Genomic DNA, 22450 nt, shown 5'->3' with positions numbered 1-22450 from the left:
CAGTGTGAATGTGTGTGGAAGCAAGGGGAGAGAGTAGTTGCTATGGAGACTCATTCACAGAGAAGACCAAAGGAACAAAGTGCCCACATAAAATGACACATGGCAAAAGGAGAACAAATTAACACAGTGAAATGTCAAAGTAGAGAGATCTGGCTGGCTGGCTGACCTGGGCTGGGTGAGAGTGCCTTGCAAGACCAGTGCAGCGTGAGAAATACATTGAGAGCGTATGTTGCTGAGAAGTTGGCTGACACTGGGGTGGCTGCAGATCTGAGAGGGAGAAAAAAAGACAAAGAGGTGTGATAAGCATTACGGCTGTCAATGTCAGGGCAACCTTCTTCAGATTCTGCTGAATCACTGCGGCCTGTGGGGTACACATCCTCCTCTCGTTTCCACATCTATCAGGGTTATATGGATAGTCTCCTTGGAAACCAGAATACGAGACAGGGACGGGCTGTGCCTGTTATTCTAAGAGCAGTTTATCAACCATTAAAATGATAAGCAAACAGCACATGACTTTAAACCAGTTAAATAACGGTTTATTTCTATCATTGTGGTAATATTATCATTTTGATAAGCTTTTGCTTTTAAGTTTTTCTACTTCATTTAAAAGAACAAAAAAGTCCACATTATCTGAATAAAAAGACGTCTTGATTTTTGTTATTTGTTTGTCCTGTTCCAACAGTGGTCCAGACCTTGGGAGCTTTTCTCTCCTCCATGCCAACACTGTCAAAGCGCTCAATGAGGTAGTTAAGCATCTCCGTCTCTTTGCACGTTTCGATGGTGAAGCGGTCGCCGGCTGAATCGCAGGACATCCCCCCACCAGATGCACCCAGACTAAAGAGAGAAAGAGAGCGTTGGAAACGAGAGACAAGGACAAAGAGAAGGGTAAAGGGAGAGTAAAAAAAAAAACAGAACACAATGAGAAGTACATCTGGGCCAATGAAATATAATGGCGACGTATGATTAACAGGCAGATGTTTTCCAGTGGTCCTGAAAAAAGGCATTAAACAGAGCCAACATTTCAATGTTGGGCTTTAGGCAACAAAGTCTTATGCACACCTGATATGCTCTGAGACGGGTGCGTAGGCAGGGCTCAATGTATTCAGAAAACATGCACACAAGTGCATAAAGACCTGCACACCATCTGCACTTGCAATTCAGTATTTAAGTCAGACGTAATTTTGTAGTGCTACGTTACGTCCGGGTCCAAGTGGCACCAGCTCCCGTCCGCATCTCATTGTAAATAGCTTGATCTAAACGCGTGAATCTTTTTACAATTACGTTATTCTTCAGAAAGGAAGCCATTGAGGGTTAAAATGGGTCTTAATGCTTCCAACTCGAGTAGAATTATTAATGTTTTGTACAAGTGTCCATGACAACAAAAATATATGATGTGGACTTGTGGAGACAATAAAGACTATCATCATTATTATTGAAGGTGGCGCCATTTGCTCGGTAAAATATTTCGGGGCATATTTAGAATGTGTGCAGGAAAGCGGTAAAATGAGACTTTCGTGGTTGTTTTCATCTCAGATTTAGTCTGACGGAGCGTCACAGTATAACTCTATGGGGACACAAAAGCGACACAAAAGTAGGACCCGGAAGTATCTCAGGAGGGGGCGCTCACGTCACAGCTAAAATACTGAATAAAATAAAGTGTTTGTATTGCAAGTGCAGTCGGTGTGCGGGTCTGTATGCACTTGTGCATGTTTTCTGAATGTTGGGCTTTAAAAAGAGAAACCTTACAGGTCTTCCGCCATTAACCTGCAATTGCCATTTGAAGCAGATAAGGGAATTAACCTAACATCATTCAACTATAAATACTGTGTTGGCTAGTTTTACCCACAGAATAGAATCAATTCACTATGGGTTATGTCCATTCTTGGACGTAAGACAGAAGAAATCTTATACACTCACGTTCTAATGATATTAGGACAGGCTTTTTTACGTCATGACGCAGTGCACGCACGTCCCTCCCCCGAGGGTATAAACACCTGCACTGCTGTCTGGGCGTCATTCGTTTTCTTCTTCTGCGTTAAGACAGACAAGCTCATCACTAAAGAAAGACCAAACTTCTAACAAATCTCAACAGGACGATTGACACAGTAAGTTTCTCGGTACAACGAGGTGAAATTTGTGTTTTCGCTAGTGTTTAAGCTACACTCACGAAGAAAAGAAAAGAAAGGATATTGTTGTCTCCGTGTTCGACCGGACCAAATAGAACAATTTCCAACACGTGTAGCTCGCTAGAAGCAGCTAACACCATTCAGCTAAACGCTAGCCCAGTTTGAAACAAGCTAACGTTAGCATCCCCTGTCGAGGTTGAATAAGCCCACAAAGTCTCCTTCCCTTGCTGAAGAACGAAAAGTTCTGCAAGAAATGGCGGAAGGGACGACAAGGTCCAAGGCGGAGGCCCGTCGCTACCGAAGGGGAGCCGTCCCCCTACCCCAGAAGCTCTGCCGAACGGAGCACTGCGGGAACCTGATGTCCGGGATGGACCGGCACACCACGTGCCTATACTGCCTGGGGCTCGACCATGCTGAGGAAGCAAGTGCCCTATGTGCGTGGAAACTACCCACCACATGAAGCAAAGACGCCGAAAGCGAGCCCATCAATACTTCCTCTCCACGATTGACGACCTCCTCATCGAGGAAGGGGACTACGACAAGGAAGAGTATGACGCTAGAGACGACCCCCGTGCTGATCTCCCGCCACCGCCGGGTCCGAACGTCCACTCGGACGTCTACTCTAAGCTGGGGGCTAGGCCGCGTGTTAACAGCCGCGGCGCCGCTACGAGCGCAGCTGCTTCCTCCTCGGCTCAAACAGTCACCAGCGGTGCTGGGCGAACATCCCTGGCCTCCCCCCCCCCTCCGCCACAGAGGGCCGCTCATGGAGCGGGCTAATGGACGAACAGGGCCTCGTCGACGACGGCGATTACGAAGGTGAGGAGGATCACTTCAACTGGGATGAATACGATGGTGCTCAGATCGACGGAGTGGAGCAGGCTCAGATAGCCCCCGTCCCGTACGACAACGACGACGCCGTGGCCGTGCTCATGGAAATCGCACAAGACCTCCCACTTGCCGCGGGCGGCTCAGGCGGCCCCGATAGCGGCCGTCAACGCACCACAGGTTATAGCGGCGCCCGTCGAGGTAGCCCCGATACCCGACCTACTTCCCCGGGACGAGACGGAGCTGCTCGCAATATACATGACGGCAGCACTCAGATGCGGACGGCCATGGCCAGCACCATCCGCGCCCACTAACCCAGCACAGGCTCTACTATGGCAAGGCGTTAAGGCGGTCGCCGCCAAAACACCGGACAAGCATGTGCTACCCTATGCGGAGGGGGTGAGAGAATTCCTCACTCTCACGTGGGCACGCCCAAATGCAGCTGATCCACCCCGAAGCAGAGGCGCCTTCTCGGTCGATACAACAGACCCCAAGGTAGCGGGATTGGACGGCATACCCGAGGCCGATCGTCTGCTGGCGGGGTACCTAGTCAACCCGACACGACCCCAGTACGGACCCATTGGCAAAGACCCTGTTTTCCTGGATCCGAAAGATAGAGCGGCTTCAGCCTCGATCAGACTAATCTATAATCACCTCGCTGCCATAGCGAAAGCCCTGAACGCTGAAGCGCTCCTACAGGGCTCTCTCACAGTGCTGCTGGAGCTGGCAGGAGACGCCCCCACAGCTGAACAGCAGGCAGAGGTGAGACGTCTCAACGACGAGGCCAAGCTCTTGATCAGAAACGCCGTCGAGTACCTGGGTAGGGCCATGACTTTGTGCTTCATGCAAGAGCGTACACGGTGGGCGGACATTTTTCCCACAACCGGGACACTCCGCGCCACCCTCCTGGACCGATCGACAACACGGCTCCGAGGGTCTTCAACGCCCCCACGGATCTCTTCCAGGGAGCCCTGGCGGAGCTCATTGCCTCTGGGGAAAGCAGCAAGAGAAACGCGGAGGGGCTGCGTCATCTACAAGAACCACCCAGACACGCTGCCCCTCCACACCGCCCGCCAACAAGAAGCCCAGCCCGTCCACCGACCGAACGAGGCCACTCAAGGGTGCCCTGGAGGTACCGCACGGAGCGGGGACAGGCTCGCGGTCAGTCCACCGATAGAGCGGCAGCTGGCCGCGCTTGCGGCCAGCCACGAGAGTACATCCCACGGGGAGCTCCCCGTGGCAGAGGCGCCTACCGCGGGCGAGGACGTGGCCACGCTAGATAGCGTGAGGGACTTTTCCCCGGGGGGGGATCAGAGGACCGTCCCCCCCATGCCCGGGGGTTCGAGCCCGGTTTCGTTTGTAGAGGCCACGGGCCCCACATCGGAGCCAGAGGTAAAAAAAACGAGAATATTGCCCACAATGAGATTGAAAGACACTGTGAACATTCCACTAAATGTTGTTGCTGCTCTGAAACATGCAAATGCACTTTTGTACAAAAAATGTTCGATAAATGTACAACCTTATTTTGTAATAAAGCGTTTGATTACATCAATACCTCATATATTACCACAAAACAAAATAAAACAACAACCTCGAACCCATACGGGCATTATGAGCCCACCGCGGAGGGAGTCGCTAGGCCTCCCAGCAGCGGTGGGATAGTGCTTAAGCACGGGCATCATGAGCCCACCACGCAGAGAGTTACCAGGCTCTCGACAGCGGTGGGACGGGGCTTCGGCACGGGCGATATGAGCCCACTGCAGAGAGAGCCACTAGGCTTCTCGACCGCTATTTTTTGGTCAAGAAGAAGGGGGGGGGGGGGGGGCTACAACCAATACTGGATCTCAGAGGCCTCAACAAATACCTCCGAATTTTCAAATTCAAAATGCTGACGGCAGCGACTCTACTACGTTGTCTGCGCCAGGGCGACTGGTACACCAGTATCGATCTCAAAGATGCTTATTTCCATATCCCGATTTATCCGCCACACAGGAAATTCCTGCGATTTGGATTCGAAGGGAGGATATACGAATATATGGTTCTCCCATTCGGGATGTCACTATCCCCCAGGGTATTCGTGAAATGCACCCAAGCGGCATTAGCCCCTCTGTGTAACCAAGGGGCTCGCATTGTCTCTTACATAGACGACCAGCAGAGGCGCTGATCTGCACAAAACTTGTGATGGATCAGTTGTCCTCCCTGGGTTTCACTATAAATCATGCAAAAAGCACGATGACGCCTACCCAATCGATAGATTACATAGGCATAGCATTAAACTCCCTCTCCTTCTCGGCCAGACTGAGCCAGGAGAGGGTGGAATCGTTTCTCAAATGCACGGCGCTATTCAGAATAGGGAACAAGGTGCCGTTCAGCGTGTGTCTGCGGATGGCAGGACTCATGGCATCTGCCATATCACTAATACGTCTAGGCAGGCTATATATGAGACCGTTCCAAGAATGGATGCGGTCTCTCTCTACGTATCCTTACCAGCCGCCGACATCAGAAAGTCAGAGTGACGGCGGGATGCGTTCAGGCTCTCAAATGGTGGGAAAACAGAGCCATGCTCACAGAGGGCGTCCCTATGGGGATAATCACCTCCAGGAAAGTGGTTACGACGGACGCCAGCATGTCGGGATGGGGCGCCACGTTAGACGGTATGGCGACCAGGGGGGTGTGGGACGGTGCTCTGAGAAACGCCCACATCAATTACCTAGAACTGATGGCAGTACTACTAGCACTGCGTCAATTCAAACCTTTCATTCATGGTCGCCACGTCCTACTGAGGACGGACAACACCACTACGATGTGTTATATCAACAAACAGGGCGGACTCAAATCCAAGACCCTGCATCTACTAGCCCACAGACTAATCACATGGTGCGACACACACCTCTCGGTCAGAGCATGTCACGTACCGGGGCTCATGAATGCAGGAGCGGACCTGCTATCCAGGGGCCAGCTCCGCTACGCGGACTGGTCTCTCCACTCGGAGGTGGCAGACCAATTATGGGACAGGTTCGGCAGGGCCAAAGTGGACCTGTTTGCATCAGCAGGGAACACGAAGTGCCATCTGTTCTTCTCCATCAAGGGGAGCTCGTCACTGGGGCTAGATGCACTAGCTCACGAGTGGCCGCGGGACCTGCTCTATGCCTTCCCTCCCTTGTAACTAATACGACCCACCTTGGACAGAGTGAGAACTCAGGGCCTGAAGGTGGTTCTCATAGCCCCAGTGATAGCCTCCCTCCTATACGACCAAGCGTGGCAGCGTGGCTTCCGCTACGGAAAGATCTGCTCACACAGGCAGGGTACGAGATATTTCACCCGTGCCCTCAGACCCTAGACCTATGGGAGGCTTAATTTAAGCGCTGAGGGTTTACCCCCGAACGTGATAGCCACAATTCAGGGCGCTAGGGCCAGGTCCACTAGGAAACAATACGATGTTGCCTGGAAGGTTTTTGAGCGGTGGTGCGCAGGGAGACCAGGCCAAGAATTACCATTCCAGGCCTCAGTGAGAACGGTTCTGACCTTCCTACAGGAACTACTGGATGATGGGAAATCCCAATCCTCAATCAAGGTTAATCTGGCAGCTATTTCAGCATGTCATATTGGTACACCCTGAGTGAACACCCTTAAAACCGTTCTACTGGCTCTCACTACAGCTAAAAGATTTAGTGATCTGCAGGCGCTCTCAGTGAGCCCTGATTGCACTATCTTTAGTGAAGATAGAATGCGGGTCACAGTAAAACCAAACCCGGCCTTCATACCCAAGAATTCAAGCCTGGCTAGTGTTCCGGTGGATCTTAGGTCATTTCACCCACCTCCATTTAGGGTGGAGGAGGACGAGAGGTTGCACTGTCTATGCCCAGTACGAGCCCTGCGGACGTACATGAATAGGGTGGCCCAATTCAGGAAGGGTAGCCAGCTGTTTGTGGCCTGGGGTGCCAGCGCAAAGGGAAAACCGGTCACTAAGGTTCGGTTGTCCCAATGGATTGTGGAGGCCATACAGATGGCTTACTCCACGGCTGGAGTGGTGCCACCGGTGGGGTTGAGGGCACACTCCACTAGAGGTATCTCGGCATCCTGGGCGCTCTATAAGGGTATTTCGATACAGGATGTCTGTACGGCGGCAAGTTGGTCCTCGCCGTCGACCTTCGCCAGGTTCTACAACCTGGATGTGACGGAACCGTCTGTGGCACATGCAGTCCTGCAGGTTGCTTCCCGCTGAGGCATGTCCTCTAGAATATATAGACACATATGTATATAGAGAGTTAATAAATATGATATATATGTATCTGAGTACATATATATATATATATATATATATGTGGTTATATGTGAATACATAAGTGGTAAAATAGCCGGCCTAGCTCCATATACCCTGTAGTCTGTATATTAACAGCTAGGATAAGGGCCAGGGATTCATAGGCGGTTACGACCGTCTATGAGTCAGGCCTCGGAGCACATAAGATGACATGGTTCATCAGCTCCTTACGATAGGGATAAGGGACCGTGTGGACCAGGGGTCCATTTCGGTCCCACCTCTTATAAGTCATTAGGTCTGTGACCTCTTGACCTCAACATTGTTGTCTCTAAAGGGATGTGGCCACCACACCTGTGATGTCACAGCCCAGGGGGGACACATTAGGATGGGTGTGTTTTCTCAGTGATTTGAAGGGAGTTCATTAGGTCTCCCATAGTGAATTGATTCACGAGTAGACTTTAATATAACTGGAGGTTATGCAATAACCTTATATAAGTTATATAAAGGATATGAGTGAATCAATTCACCAAATTGCCCTTCTAGCTTGTCAACGGCAGAAGGAGAAAGTATTACCGAATGACGCCCAGACAGCAGTGCAGGTGTTTATACCCTCGGGGGAGGGACGTGCGTGCACTGCGTCATGACGTAAAAAAAAGCCCGTCCTAATATCATTAGAACGTGAGTGTATAAGATTTATTCTGTCTTACGTCCAAGAATGGACATAACCCATAGTGAATTGATTCACTCATATCCTTTATATAACCATGGTTATTGCATAACCTCCAGTTAGTGGCCTGCTTTGAAATGCCAGATCTGTAGCATGTGAGTCGTTTCACACTAGTATAACACAACAATGCTGTTAGTCTTGTTATCTTGCCACAATACACAGGCATTGTGTTGTATGCTCTACCCCAACTGCAGTTTCCTTCCTTGAGGTTGAAAACAAAATTAGGTCAAGTTCTTAAAAACAGAAATTCCAACTCAGTCTCGACTATCATTTTCAACCATTATTGCTTCTCATTAACTGAAATAATACTACACAGATCAATTGAAAGGAAAGAACTATGGATTGAACCACACTTAACAGCATTGCCCTCCCCACATCCAAAGTGCCAGTCTGAAGGGAGCATAAATCAAGTTCAACAATGGCATTGTTGATTGTAGTAACAACCACCAAATGGTCTTATTCGAGTTCAGTGCAGTAAAACCTACTGTATACAAACACAGTTTATTATAATTAATGCTACATCAACAATGGAAGCCCCGGCCCAGGCCGTAGCGTAACGGTCTGGGCACCGGACTGGTGATCCAGTCGCGGTGTGCCGCGGGTTCGACTCCCGGACCCGACACGGCCTTTACCGCATGTCATCCCCCCCATCTCTCTCCCGTTTCCTGTCAGCCTACTTTCTATCCCTTAAAAAATCAATAAAGTCGTAAGCCGCAAAAAAATATCTTAAAAAAAACAAACAATGGAAGCCCCCAAATTCTAACACCGCATTTTAAGCAATTTGTATGACAGCTTCAACACTCTTGAAGTGGGGAAAGTACCATAAACGTTTTTCAAATACAGTATTTAATCCTCACATCTCAAGTGGTATAATTACCACCCATTATCTGGAAGTCTGTTCATGTGATTCTGAGGGAGGAGCCAACAACAGTCTCAATAATTAATCGGACAATATACTAACTTCCCCATTCGTCAAAAACCCTGGAATCACCGGTAGTAAATTCAGTAACTAACTTGAATGATTTGGTTTGTGCCCTAACCAGTCTGGCTTCAGACCTATGATGTCAAGTACATAGCCTCGGGACCTAACCGTTCCAGAGCCATGTGGCCCATAGGGTCAGGAGCCTATCTCCTGTTTCTGTAGCGTGAGGTGGCTTGCTGTACAACTGCATCTACCAGCCATGATGTACAAGCACACCCCCTGGACATGATGCTAGTATATCAGACAGACATATAAACGTAGACGCCTCTTCCAGCTCTGGGGCCGTGTCAGAATTGAAGGCACAATATTCCCGAGATTCCTTGCAAACATAAGTCCCGGAAAAGACGCGCTGTGATTGGCCAGTAGTCACTTGAGTGACAGCGAGAGACATGAAGTGACGTCACTTGGGCAGCGACGCAGCATGCTTTCAGCAAATGCCTTCAGCACTTCTAAATAAGAAAGCTGCGGACAACTGTTGCTTTGTATTCCACCCCATTCGACCGTTATCATATCATTGAATGGGGCGAGTATGGCCGTTATCACACCTTCGAATAGGGCCAGTATGGCCATACTGGCATACTCACTGTCTCAGTATGTCATTATCACCTATTGTGACGGGTGATAATGTCACTGATGTCCTGTTGCGAAGGCCACCATACCAGACTCAGCACCGTCCGAGTTACGTCGCGATAGGCAGAGAATAGTATATAATAGTAGCCCCTAGTTTCCATGCACCGACAATAGTTGGAAATGACACGTCCACCAGGGGGAAACCTTGACCAGGCCATGTTCAGCCAAGGGTGAGTATGCCAGTATGGCCATACTGGCCCTATTCGAAAGTGTGATAACGGCCATACTGGCCCTATTCAATGGTATGATAACGGTCCAATCCGCTGTGTATTCACTCTTTAATGTTTTCTGTTAGTAATCCCCCTGGCTCTGATGTTGTATTAATAACTTTGTTGTTTGCGTTTGTCTTGTATTGTATTATATTGAAAAAGCTTTCAGCACTGCACTTCCGCTTGACTTCCTGCCTTCATTGGAGACATGTCACTCCAATGAACTGCATCGGCCAATGAGGCATCTATATTCTTTCATATCTATGGTCACAGAGACTTACCCCCAATCAAGTCCTTGATGCTGAATGCCAAGCAGGGAGGCATTCAGTCCCGTTTATTATGGTTTCTCTTTGGTATGACCCGGCCGGGGAATTGAACTGCAGCCTCCCAATCTCAGGGAGGACACTAACCACAAGGCCACTGAACTGGTCAGATTTCAATATATATTATGCATAGTACTATGGATACAAAGAAGCATCGTACTGCCGTTTGGATAAACTTGTCAAAACGCAGTCAATACAGTTGACCATTGTCTACTCATTCAGAGACTAATATTGGTTGCGTTTAATTTGCTTATATATTTCAGAATTACTTTTCTAACCTCTCTATACCACCACGCTCTGACCACTCTGGGGCATTGTCCAAATATAATATTTAATGAATCAAAAAACAAGGAGGTTGCACTCAGAATCTGAGAACCACACAAGTCTGGAACAATACAAGTTGGGAATGCATGCAATCCTTGTTGTCAGACTCGGAATACTTGCTATTGTTATCCAGTGTTGTAGCCATTACCACAGTTATAAATGGGATGAATCAATGAAATGGAGGCCATAAATTAATGATCTAGTCTTTCACTGTAGTAGTGGGTCCATTTCGTTAATAACACGTCTTAACTTCGAGGTGCAAATTCGACATTTCGCAAAATTTCAGGTATAGGATATCCTTGCTAAAAATCATGTAACCCAATCAACCAGAACCGATCTCTAGAGCTGTAGGAATATCTTACTTGTGAGACTCTTGTGACTATGAAACAGCTGGCTATTTTGGCTACTGCAAACTATGGGCCTACAGTAAATAACAAATGGAAGCCAGGATTGCATGTCTAAAACTACATCATAGGTTTCCATATCATACTGCCGGAGTGCTGTAAACATTGTTGCAAGCCATTTGGGGCGGCGGTGGCTCAGGGGTAGAGTGCCTGGATGGTAACCGTAAGGTTGCCAGTTCGAACCCGGGCTCCCCCAGAGTTACTGTCGAAGTGTCCTTGAGCAAGACACTGAACCCCTAATTGCTCCCGATGTGCTAGTTGGTGCCTTGCATGGTTTCCACTGCCATCGGTGTATGAATGTGTGTGTGAATGGGTGAATGTAATGCACAATCTCTGTAAAGCGCCTTGGATAAAGGCGCTATATAAATGCACCATTTACCATTTGTCCTTATTGGAATCCCGGTGCTGCAGCAGCAGCAGCAGTGGACCGTTAGAGGGTAGATAACCTGGGAATGCTGAAGCATGCAGTAGACTGCAACTGAAAACCGGTGTGCACGCAGATAGCCAGATACACACAAACAACACACCGTGCAACGGTGTACCTTGACTCAAACTGAACCTTTGCAAAATCCTCCTCCTCATCAGACTCTTCATCACTGCTATCCTGAGACATGTCAGAGAGGGCAAAGAATAGGAAGGAGAGGGGACTGGTGTGAAGAGTAAAACAAAGACAGGAGGAGAGGGAAACAGAGAAAAGAGTTGGAGGAAAATTATGATGTATGAGGATGTAGAATCGGAAGAAAAAGTTGGAATTTGGACACAAATAAAGATGTGGGACGGACAAAGATCACACAAGAGGAATAGATGAAGAAAGGAACAAGAAGGAAAGGATGCAGAAGTGATGCTAGTTTGTTTGAAGGTCTTCCTTGTTAACTAGATTAATCAGTACCATTAGTGGTTAGATATAGTTTGATATTTGACACACCCATTTTGTGTCCGCAATAAACGCCAGTGCCGGCTCACACAGTCATATGAGATGATGTAGTAAAAATGGAAAGTGGTCCTAAAGCAGAAAACACACTGCCTGCACAGCGCTAGTGTGCAATTGCCGCACCAACAGGATGCGTCACACTGCCACGTGCTGCAGGGACAACGCCATTGAGAACACACACAGTGTGTCCGAGTAGGCAATGGGCTCTATGCACACACGCCATTTTGGAAAGAACTGGTGCCCCTTCTAGAGATGCTCCGATAATCGGCCAGCGATCGGCCGATATTCACTCTGATCGGTAATCGGCATTTACCCTATCTGTGATCGGCAATTTACCCTATCTGGGGAAACATACCATACCATCTTTTACACCATTAAGTGGTATAAATGTATCAGATATATAGTATAATATAATGTTGCATTTTTGTGACAGACCTAACTCTCTCCCCTTCCTCCCCACACACACAGGAACAGTTTTGACGTGGGTTTTCACATATAATCGTTTTGGAAATAACATTTTTAACATTTCACAAGATCAGTATCGGGCCAGAAAAACTATCAGTGATCTGTATCGGTCCAAAAAAACCTGATCGGAGCATCCCTTCCCTACTTACTACCCTTCTTTCACAGGTGTAAATCGCAGATACTAATGAATGCTCTGTTCCATTCTGGTCAAACAGAGTCAGGGCGCTGCTATTGTGCATGTTGGCTCACTGGAAACACACTGCTACCCCAGTGGGTCTCAAAGTGTCCTTGAGTGGGTTCCAAATGGACCCGTACAGGTGTGTGAGTTTACAAATGGAACCAAATGGACCCATAAGGGTCCATCTGTACACTATATGAGTTATGGGGGTCCTTGAAATTGAAACGTTTGAGAACCACTGCACACTAAATGGAACAGAGCCTTAATTAGTATCATCTGTAACACCGGATGTCAGTAACATCCAAAAAGGATTTTCACCACACAGTGACACTTGGAAATAGAACTGTGGTGTAAAGGAACACCAAGTAGTACGTCGTCAACAGGCGTACCAAATCAGGGGCTGCTGATTTGACATGCCATTCGCAGCCAAAGTGTTTTAGCCTTAAGCCCTTTCCTCATTTGTTGAGCGTTGTTGCACTGCAAAGTAGAATGTACAAAACCACCTGTCACACTCCATCCACTGTAACCACAAGCATTTGTAAAACACGTGCAAGCAGCTTTAAATTAGAATGAAGCCAGTCTAACAAAAGGAGACAGCCAGATGTTGCATAGCCAGTTAATTAATTCACACCCTGTGACCCTAATCACATCGCATTACCAAGAGGGTTTGGCTCTATGTTGCATGTGTGACGTAGAAGGTTAAAGCTTTAGTAGGCTAGCTGGCAGGTACATCACACATTGTCAGAGATGGCCGATGAGGTACCTAGACGGTGGGATCCGGGAGGCAAAGGCAGCTCGTCTGGCTCTCGACCTTGGCGAAGGGGGCATCATGGGCAAGGGCATGGAGGTAGGATGGGGCCGGGGTCTGGGTGAACTCAGAGAGGGGGGCTGGGTGTTGGGCGGAGGTAGAAGAGCTGGGGTATTGGGGGGCACAGGAGGCCCAGCAGAGCTTGGGGACAGCATGGAAACACTGCCTCCTCTGGGGCCTGGGCTAGGTGGGGTGAGAGCTCCCCAGGGAGAGGTGACAGAGTAAGGGCGGTAGCGCTGGGAGATGGGCATGGGGGCAGACGGGGCGTTGAGGGAAAGCCTTGGAGGAACAGTGGCTGTGGGCGGACTTGGGGGCACAACAAATTGAGGGGTAGATGGGGTCGATGGCACGGTGGGGGAGGTTGGGGTGGGGTGAGATGGGGCGGTCATCCTGGCTGGATTCAGAATCATCGGGTGTGGGCTAGACCCATACAGACTGTGGACAACATTGTGAGACACGGGTTGGCAAAAGTCATGAAACACAGGATGATCCCTCCTAAATGCACATCAGCAAAAATACACTTTTTTCAACAATCCTATTCTTCAATGCCTCTTCTACGATTGATTGTCTGAAATGAGTTGTAGTTGGTCATTAGTTGTCGCTCCTGGGTACTTGCCTGGACAGAGAGCTGGCTCCAAAAGAACCTGCACAGGGGGCCATAGGGCTGCTGCCCTGACTGGAGGGTTGAATCAGCGTCAGACGGTGATCTGGAGATTTGGCAGCTGCGATTGGCTGTGAGGTGGCAGTCAGGCTGGCAAATGGGTTGTGGACACGAGACTGGGTGGACATCATGAGAACCTCCATCAGGATCTGGCCGATCAGGTCTTTGAAGTCAGAGTACACTAAAGAAAAACAGAAAATAACACTGTATAAACCACCAACTTTTCAGCTTTAGTAACCTTTTCAGATGTTACTAAAGCATTTTATTCTAATCATTACGATCCGTGACCTACCATCTTTAGGGTTCTGCTGGAACTCAGAGGCAAGTGAAGGGAGATAAATAACATCTCTGTCCTGCTCCTTCCAAGAGACACGGAGGATCTTACAGATGAGCTGTAGAGCCTGCTCTTCAGAGACATCTGGGTTGGCAGAGGATTCCTGAAGTGCAAATACAAATGGAAGGTGAACGGCATAGACCATATTTATTCACAGCATTCATTTTGTGCTGGCTTTATACTAGGGTGGGGATTTCCACCACTTCAGTGTGAACTTCATTTCAAAATCGAACATTAAAACAATCTGTAGCAATTAAACTTGACAAACTAACTAAAAATTAATACACGTGTAGCGAAGCCAAACCCAATGTGGCGCAGATCTACAACATTTCTCAAGACAAGAGGCAGCACAAGGTTCAATTTAAGAAGACAAGAATAGCAAGTGTGGAAATTACCCACTTAGCTTCCAGGATTATCAATTCAATAATAACAGAAAGCTCAAGTATTTCACATATTCATTCCCAGACTCACTTGATATTAAAAAATAGTTTGATTACATGGGTAGGCCATAGGTAGACACTATTTTCAGATTGTTATCAGAGTCGTCATGTCATGTTGATTCTATTGTTTTAGTCTTTTTGATTCCTTTGAGCCAAGATACTTTTAAGTCTCACAGGGCCTGCATCTTTACAATGTAGTTAGAATTTTATCTTTTCAACTTCACGCTTCACTTTGTCAGTGTATATGCGTGATTCTGTGTTTTACCATGGTGGGAATTGATTCTCTCTCAGTTATTTTTAACATCACTGTCTGTATCCATTTACCTTTTCAGCCAAGTTCCTCTTCTCCCTGCGGTCGCTGTCCTCCACCTCCATGTTCTCTATACCCGAGTCCACGTCCACCTGGGACATACTGGGATAAACACAGTTCTGCTCAGTCAAACATTTCTTCCACAAACCAACACACGCCACCTCAGGGTGGGAGACTGTTCCCCTTTCATCACCTCATCTCATTCACTAGAAACATTAACGTGGGGAAACACATCCCAGATCAATGTGAACCTCAAGTACAGATTATTGACTGCTACTCACCCTTAGAAGTTACTAAAGTTAGTCATTTTTAATTCATTAAAAATGTAAAGGATTATAATTACATTTTGTCTGAGAAAACGAAGATGTGCCAGAATGTTATAAAACTGGAAATGAATAACCGAGGTCACCACACTGCACACATGTTGAGTATATTCTGAAGAAGATCTGATTAACTTTCAAAGGCATACCAATTAAAATGGTAATTTCCCCCAAACCTAATTTGACTGAGCTAAGGCGTCAGTATACTCAGAAAGTAGAGTAGAAACTTTTGAGAAAGAAAAAAAACGTGTCCAGAACAACACTGTTTTGTTTCAGTGGGATGAGCTGCTCTAACATTTTCAAAATAAAATGGCATACAAATGCTTTATTGTTTGTGCCCGGGAGCAACGAGTATCTCTCTCTTTGGTTTGGAGCAGTTTAACAGGCAGTCAAGTGACTGCGTGGAGCAGGCTAAAACATGCTAAAAAAGATTATTGGATGTCAATGGTGTTTGACTGGTGGTTTAGCTTAAGTATTCATCAACTTGTATAAGTGAGACAACTGTAAACACACCATATCGTATTGACCAACATATCAGACAAAACATTATTCTTGTGAAGGACTGAGCAACAAGTCCTCTGCAGAGGTAAACAATAAGCCACTAGGTAGGGAGATCCTCACCTCTTTTCACAGGAGGCGGTGTCAATGTCCATGCTCTGGGATCGAGACAAACTCTGGGACTGAGTCTCAAGGCTGTTAGAGGGAGAGCTGGAGAGGGAGCTCACACCCTCACTGCTCTGACTGCCAAATGCCACCCCTAGAAAAGCAAAGCGGAACAAATACATACAGATGAGATAAATACAAAGAGATCAAATGACTGACTAGGATATGCCACAAAATCGTACAGAAACAGTGTGAAATTACACTCAGTCTAATTAGGGTAACGTTTACACATCTTAATGTGTACTACACGCTCACGCTTATGCAATGCATACATTTACAAAAGATTTGAACAGATAACATTTTAGTCTACTCTTAAGCCATAAAGCAGCAGACAAGAGGCAAAGCAATAATAATAAACTGCATAAATGCAACCCAAGTTAAAACACTATAGTACACTACACACAACAATAAACTACTAACACACTGCATGACCTTAAATGACCTGCTAGTATCTAATGCCATGTACAGAAACCTAACAAGTGACAGGATTACATTGTTAATCTGAGGATTTTTTAGCCATTTTTAGTTTCACATTCTGCTACAGAACACTTAATAGGATCTAAACAGCAGAAGATATTATCCAACCACAGTGAACAATAAAGGTTAAAGGTCAACATTCACCACCTTTTGGTGATTAGTTATTGTAAAGCTGCAACGCTGATTGCAGAGTGCGGACCACATTTTACTGTGACTAGAAGGTCACAACAACTTGTAGGACAGTCATGTCAAGATTTAAGAGGGTTTAATTGCCATTCACTCATACAGGTACAAGCAGTGAAATGTTGGATCGGCACGTATAAGAGTGCGGGTGAAAGTGAAAAATAAACCCTATTGATTCTACTTTCCTACAAGCAGTTATTTGTCATTCCTGACCTTTCATACATAGTAATATGTGGGCTGTAATCAGCTTACAGCAATCTATAGTAAACATGCTTTACAATAACACAACATAAAGGTCACGAACGGAGCGCTGACCTTAGCCTTTGTTTCTTTAATGTGATTGGACAGCATTTTCAGCATCATTACAGACAATACAATTAACAAAAGACTGTAATATTAGCTCTACCACATTAAACAAATAGTTTCAAAGCAAAACATGTTACTATTTTAAAAGAGGAGGAGATCCAAGGCACTCTGTTGCAGTCATGTATAAAAGGCCTTTCAAGACTTTGTCAGGGTCCCATAGGTGTGCTACTTTAACTCCAGACAAATCTGAAGAAAGGAGCATACACTGATCCCTCTTAAAGAATAATGGCGTCATGGTATTGAATCTACCCACTGTAAAGCAATCAGTAAAAAAAGCAAAACCATATTGTGGTGGGTCAGCTCAGCTGGCAAAAAATGCCAAGTGATTGCCATTGTATTCATCCATATTCACAACTCACTGTGTGATTTCTAGAGCAGTGTATATAGCATGCATGTGAAAGTATCATCTACCATTCTGTGCAGTGGGGCCCACATAGTGTCAAAAGGGGACACTGGCTGACACAATAAAGTGGTGCGTGTTTTGTTTACAGTATTCAGTGTTGCTCGACTGCCTTAGGCTGTCCAGATACCACAGTCCGACCAGAAGTCAAAATGCTCTCAACCAAGGTTGTTCCCAAATGATCCCATGCCTCGCAAGGCCATCTGATTAGACTAGAGTGGGGATGAGTATGTCATGCTAAGACAAAATATTAGGAAAATAGGAAAATACAATATCTTAATGTTGACTATGAACAGCTGGCTGGATGCCTGGATCTGTCATCAGTTTTATCTGTCGTCTATATCCGTCATCCCCTGACTTCAAGTGAAGTTTGTCAAATACAGCACAGCATCATTTTGAGTACAGACCTCACACAACATATCCTACTTGCTTTCAAATCCATCTCACAAGCACGGAATACGTTGAAGAAGACAATCAGAAACTGCAGAATAACCACAATACACATTTCAACTCAATGGAACAAAATGGGCCCTTACAGCCAGGTCAATTTTCAATTCCATTTGTACACCAACTAAATGAACAATCTACTTAGTAGTCATACCAGAGGTGCCCATGGGGGAAGTGGCAGGGGTACCACTGTGGACATTTAGACCCAACGATTGGGAGGCAGCTGGTGGCAGAGGCTGGGGTACGGCCACCGAGGGTCCCGGCAGGGGTCCAGGTGGGGTTTCTCTCTGTGGGGACGTCAGCGGGGTACTTAAAGGTGTGCTGGGCTGGGATGTCTGACCTCCTGCCAATCTAGCCAGTCGCCTTCTACGGATCTGAATTTAATCAACACAGATGAGACAATACATAAACATTTTTATAGCCATGTTCATTGATTGATTGATGGATTGAAATATGCATTAACAGTTTGCAGAATTACAGTACATTTCAAGCACAAACTCAATACAAAGACTGTTAACTGTGAGTGGACGACCCAATTAAGCATTAAAATTGTTTACAACAGGGTCCACCTTGTTCAATTCATCAGAACATTTAGAGACGTACAAATAGACACTTCTATATAGTCAAAGAACAGAACAGGAATTCATCATACAATAGATTGTATGATGAATACATGGATACATTCAATAGATGTAACACTTAAGGTTTGCTTACTGATGGTATTGATCACATTTTGGGCATGTCATTAATAGGCAACCTTCGGCAAAAATGGAACATTCAGCAAACATTATGGAAAAATAGTTTATGCTTTGTGAACTTGCAGATCTGCAATTTTCTGAGCCATATCTGGAGTATATAGTGTTTAAGATTGGTTGACTTTATATATTTAATGATAAATATTTAATATAAATATTAACAAAGGTCAGACAACATGGCATATTACGAGGACTTCTGTTTGTTAAAGATGTCCCCAGTCAGCCAGCCTATATATTGTTGACAATAGAAATTACTGCGTTTACCCGTCTCCAAATTAACTAATCGGGTAGGCTGGGCTCACAAATTAAGGGATATAGTATTATACAGTCATTATGATGATAACCACCTTTAAGTATTTATTACCAAAACAAATAAATGCAGCTCAACCTACACCACAGACAATGGGGGGGAAATGTCACCACTAGCTAGCCCTCGCTCAGCTGGTTAGCAAAACAATTACGCTATGCACAGTGGTAAATACAATCTTTAGTCAACTATGATGCATGGACGATGTATCGTAACACCCCCCACAGCTTGTCATTACGGTTTAGGCTTTGCTGCTGTCAATAGCTGTCACCTCGACACATCACAGCCGACAGATGATTGCACAATGGTGGCCCGCTGTGTTTTTATGCTGAGTCGCCTCGCAAGCTAATTTCTAGCTAACGCTATAGCAACATAACGGTCGCCAATGACTGTTAGCTTCGCGAAAGCAGGCTAGACACAATAATTCTGGCACGCATTTCCCAGGATAAATAAATAATGTGTATTAACACACGGACTGGGGACGTGGCCTGTAATGGGATTTATTCTCGCAGAAATAGCATTACGTTGGTATGTCAGCCTTTTACTCTCAGGCATTCATTTAGCCTTGCAGCTGAATGCTAACCTCTGACACAAAAACACCACCTGTACAGACTTGTTACTCGTACATATATTACACCATAACTCGTTTCACATTGGTCAGCAAGGCGCATTAACAAGTACTGTTAAAATAACAGAGAATGTATATTCAATGGAATTATTGAATAGAGTAATAATGTGGCGACTTAGCATCTATAGCTAACCTCTAGCAGCAAAATCGTCCAGTCTTGTCGTGAGGGGGGAAACATGCAATAGTGGAATACAAATATGGAAGCAGCAGTAACACTAAATGACAATTATTGCCTGCCAATTGATTAGAAGGCTTGTTTCACTGACTGTCACCTTACCTCGTCGGCACTCAACTCCTCCATTGTAGCTAAGTGAGCTAGCTATATGCTCTTTAATTTTCAACAAGTGTATTGATGTGAGGCAGCCAGAGCCAGCTAGCCTGCCCTGCTATATTAGAAGCTAATGTGCATAGTCTAACTCGTTAGACAAAGAGATGTCAGCCGTGATTGTCTTCGGGATCAAAACGGGCAAACCAAAGCAACGAGGATGGGCAGAGACGCTTTCCCCAAAAGATCTGCCGTTGACAGTATTCTATCTAAGAATGAAACAAATAGAAAAGTAGCTGGCTATTTAGACCGTCAATATACAAGCGCGGCCATTTTGGTTTCTAATGTCACGTGACGGGTGTTGAGTGGAGATCTTAGAGTGGAGATGTGTTCGGTGTTCCCCCTAGCGAAAGAAAGAGAAAAATATAAATAGAACGATAAAATAATTCATTCCCTTTCTTTTTTTGTTTATATACTTTTCTTGCCTTTCATTATGCACCATAATGACTCTATATCACTCTGTTAAGTGAAATGCATATGTTCATACTGATATTGATTTATTGATTGATTGATTGATTCATTCATTCATTGAATAGGCCTACTTTATTGTCTCCACCAGGCCGAAGGCATGTGGGGAGAGTATGTTTTGCACTCCGTCCGTGTGTCCGTGTGTCCGTCCGTCCGTCCGTGAGCAGCTAATCTCGGCCACCGTTAACCCGATCGATGACAAACTTTCCACAACGGCCTGTTATAGCGCCACCAGGAGGCCGCTTTGTGCAAAACAAGTTTTTGCACAGTACACCTACAGATTTTAACTGAATCCATTATCTTTGGATCAAATAGTAATCTCAGCAAGGCAAGATGGTTTCTTGGTTAGAGTGGGGGACAATATTATCACACGAAAAGATGAAATTACCTACCTAGGTTCCATCCTGGAGGCTAATCTTTCCGGTGATAAAAATGGCCACCAACGTAATCAAAAAAGTCAACCAAAGAACAAGATTCCTTTACAGGATCTCCTCACTGGTCAACATAAACACCTTGAAGGCCCTAACAAGAGCCCTCGTACAAGGGGGTCCGCGTCAATATGCCGACGGTCCATTGGTCCGATCGACAACCTACCTCAAACCCTCACCCTAACCCTAACCTCCCCCGGGGCAGACACCTAAACCTAACCCCAACCCTCTCCCGACCCCCAGCGCACCTCGGACCAATGCTCCTTCGGAGCAATGGTCCGTCGGATCATAGGGTGCTTCCCCGTACAAGGTTTCTTCGACTATGCATGCACCTCTTGGTACAGCACCTCGAAGGCCCTTAAAACAAGGCTCCAGACTTCCCAAAACAAACTGCTACTATAGCTACTAATACACGTATATCACCACTGCAATCCCAAAGAGCAGTGGTCATGTGAAGAGCTTTGCTGGCTTCTGCTTGAACAGAACATTCTCAAAAGAGAACATCAGCACCATGGGAACTCTGGACACTGGCAGTCTGGCACGGTGAGGCAACTGAGGTTCCATATCCATTATCTGCCCGTCCATATCCCTTTTATGCCCATATATGGAGATGTCATAAGTACTATATGCCCATATATTGGAATGCTAACTATCGTACTACTTGACGGACACTACACTCCCTCGAGTTCTTGTCACTGTGAGTGTGAAGTCGGTCGGTGTCCCATACATGCACATGACCATATATGGGCATAGGAGTCGCATCTGTGGCTCTGCATAGACAACCGGATCAATATACTGTAGCTGTCAGTCCTGGCTTGTCCCCTTTATGCCCAAAGATGGAGTTCGCTGATGTGATCCGTATGTCCATTATGTGCAACTGGGCAAAAGTGGGTATGCCCCCTTTTGTGACCATATATGGAACTGACTGATTTGGTTGTGGCTGATGCCATGGGGACACATTGAGGTTAGACAACACACATATTTACATAATTGGGCGTAGCTGCATTGGGAACTCCTTATATGGTTATGGCTGAGTCAGAGTGATGTCAGAGGACCGCGTGCTGGCCATCTCATCATCATCAGCTAATTATAATAAATAGGAAGGTGGCGCTAGCTCTTGCTGCCGTATTGCAGAACCAGCCTCAATCATGGTGCGCATGAATGTTCTCGCAGATGCTCTTAAAAGCATCAACAATGCTGAAAAACGCGGGAAACGTCAGGTCCTCATCAGGCCGTGTTCTAAGGTCATTGTGCGCTTCCTCACCGTCATGATGAAGCACGGGTACATTGGAGAGTTTGAGATCATCGACGACCATAGAGCTGGGAAAATTGTCGTCAATCTCACAGGCAGACTTAACAAGTGTGGTGTGATCAGCCCACGTTTTGATCTCCAGCTGAAAGACCTGGAGAAGTGGCAGAACAACCTCCTGCCCTCAAGACAGTTTGGATACATTGTGTTGACCACCTCAGCTGGCATCATGGACCACGAAGAGGCCAGAAGGAAACACACAGGAGGCAAAATCCTTGGATTCTTTTTCTAAATGTAAAGAACTGTTCAAGTAAATCAAACCGGGGGAAAAAGAAAAGAAAAGGATGGTGTCACTAGAGGAAACGCCCAGGGGTCATTAAAATTCCCAGGGGGCCTCCTCTCCTCTCCAGATCATTAATGTTCATGGCAATCCGGCCAATAGTTTTCAAAATAATGTGTCCAAAGTTTTGGACAGATGGACAACAAGCCCTTACTT

At 46.2% G+C, this 22450-nt stretch overlaps 2 protein-coding genes across 5 annotated transcripts in view; one reads left to right on the top strand and one right to left on the bottom strand.

Moving 5' to 3' along the window:
- Positions 1 to 20078, bottom strand: part of ube4b (ubiquitination factor E4B, UFD2 homolog) — a 35576-nt gene extending 15498 nt beyond the window's left edge. The window contains exons 1-10 of one of the 4 annotated variants that reach the window (XM_083768692.1): positions 19762 to 20078; positions 17949 to 18168; positions 15880 to 16015; positions 14953 to 15040; positions 14147 to 14291; positions 13810 to 14035; positions 13149 to 13628; positions 11354 to 11458; positions 693 to 834; positions 167 to 267 (exon numbers count right to left, since the gene is read on the bottom strand). In XM_083768692.1, coding sequence (XP_083624818.1) covers positions 167 to 267; positions 693 to 834; positions 11354 to 11458; positions 13149 to 13628; positions 13810 to 14035; positions 14147 to 14291; positions 14953 to 15040; positions 15880 to 16015; positions 17949 to 18168; positions 19762 to 19785 — 1667 coding nt within the window. In that variant the 5' untranslated portion in view covers positions 19786 to 20078. The remainder of the gene's footprint in view (positions 1 to 166; positions 268 to 692; positions 835 to 11353; positions 11459 to 13148; positions 13629 to 13809; positions 14036 to 14146; positions 14292 to 14952; positions 15041 to 15879; positions 16016 to 17948; positions 18169 to 19761) is intronic. The other 3 variants (XM_083768693.1, XM_083768694.1, XM_083768695.1) reach the window with 3 other exon arrangements.
- Positions 20079 to 21833: 1755 nt separating this feature from the next.
- On the top strand, positions 21834 to 22264 carry LOC310861150 (small ribosomal subunit protein uS8). Its single transcript, XM_083768489.1, has one exon. It carries the CDS (start codon positions 21854 to 21856, stop codon positions 22244 to 22246), a length of 393 nt encoding a protein of 130 aa, XP_083624615.1. The 5' UTR covers positions 21834 to 21853; the 3' UTR covers positions 22247 to 22264.
- The last annotated feature ends 186 nt before the right edge of the window (positions 22265 to 22450 follow it).

The sequence above is a fragment of the Protomyctophum parallelum genome (genome assembly GCF_964188405.1).
Source record: "Protomyctophum parallelum genome assembly, chromosome: 7".
In the NCBI taxonomy this organism is placed as follows: Eukaryota; Metazoa; Chordata; class Actinopteri; order Myctophiformes; family Myctophidae; genus Protomyctophum; species Protomyctophum parallelum.
Note: the sequence above shows the minus strand (reverse complement) of the source record. Positions and strands in the feature narration are given on the sequence as shown.

Coding starts and splice junctions, on each gene's coding strand:
- LOC310861150 (XM_083768489.1), top strand. CDS start 21,854: ATGGTGCGCATGAATGTTCTCGCAGATGCTCTTAAAAGCATCAACAAT.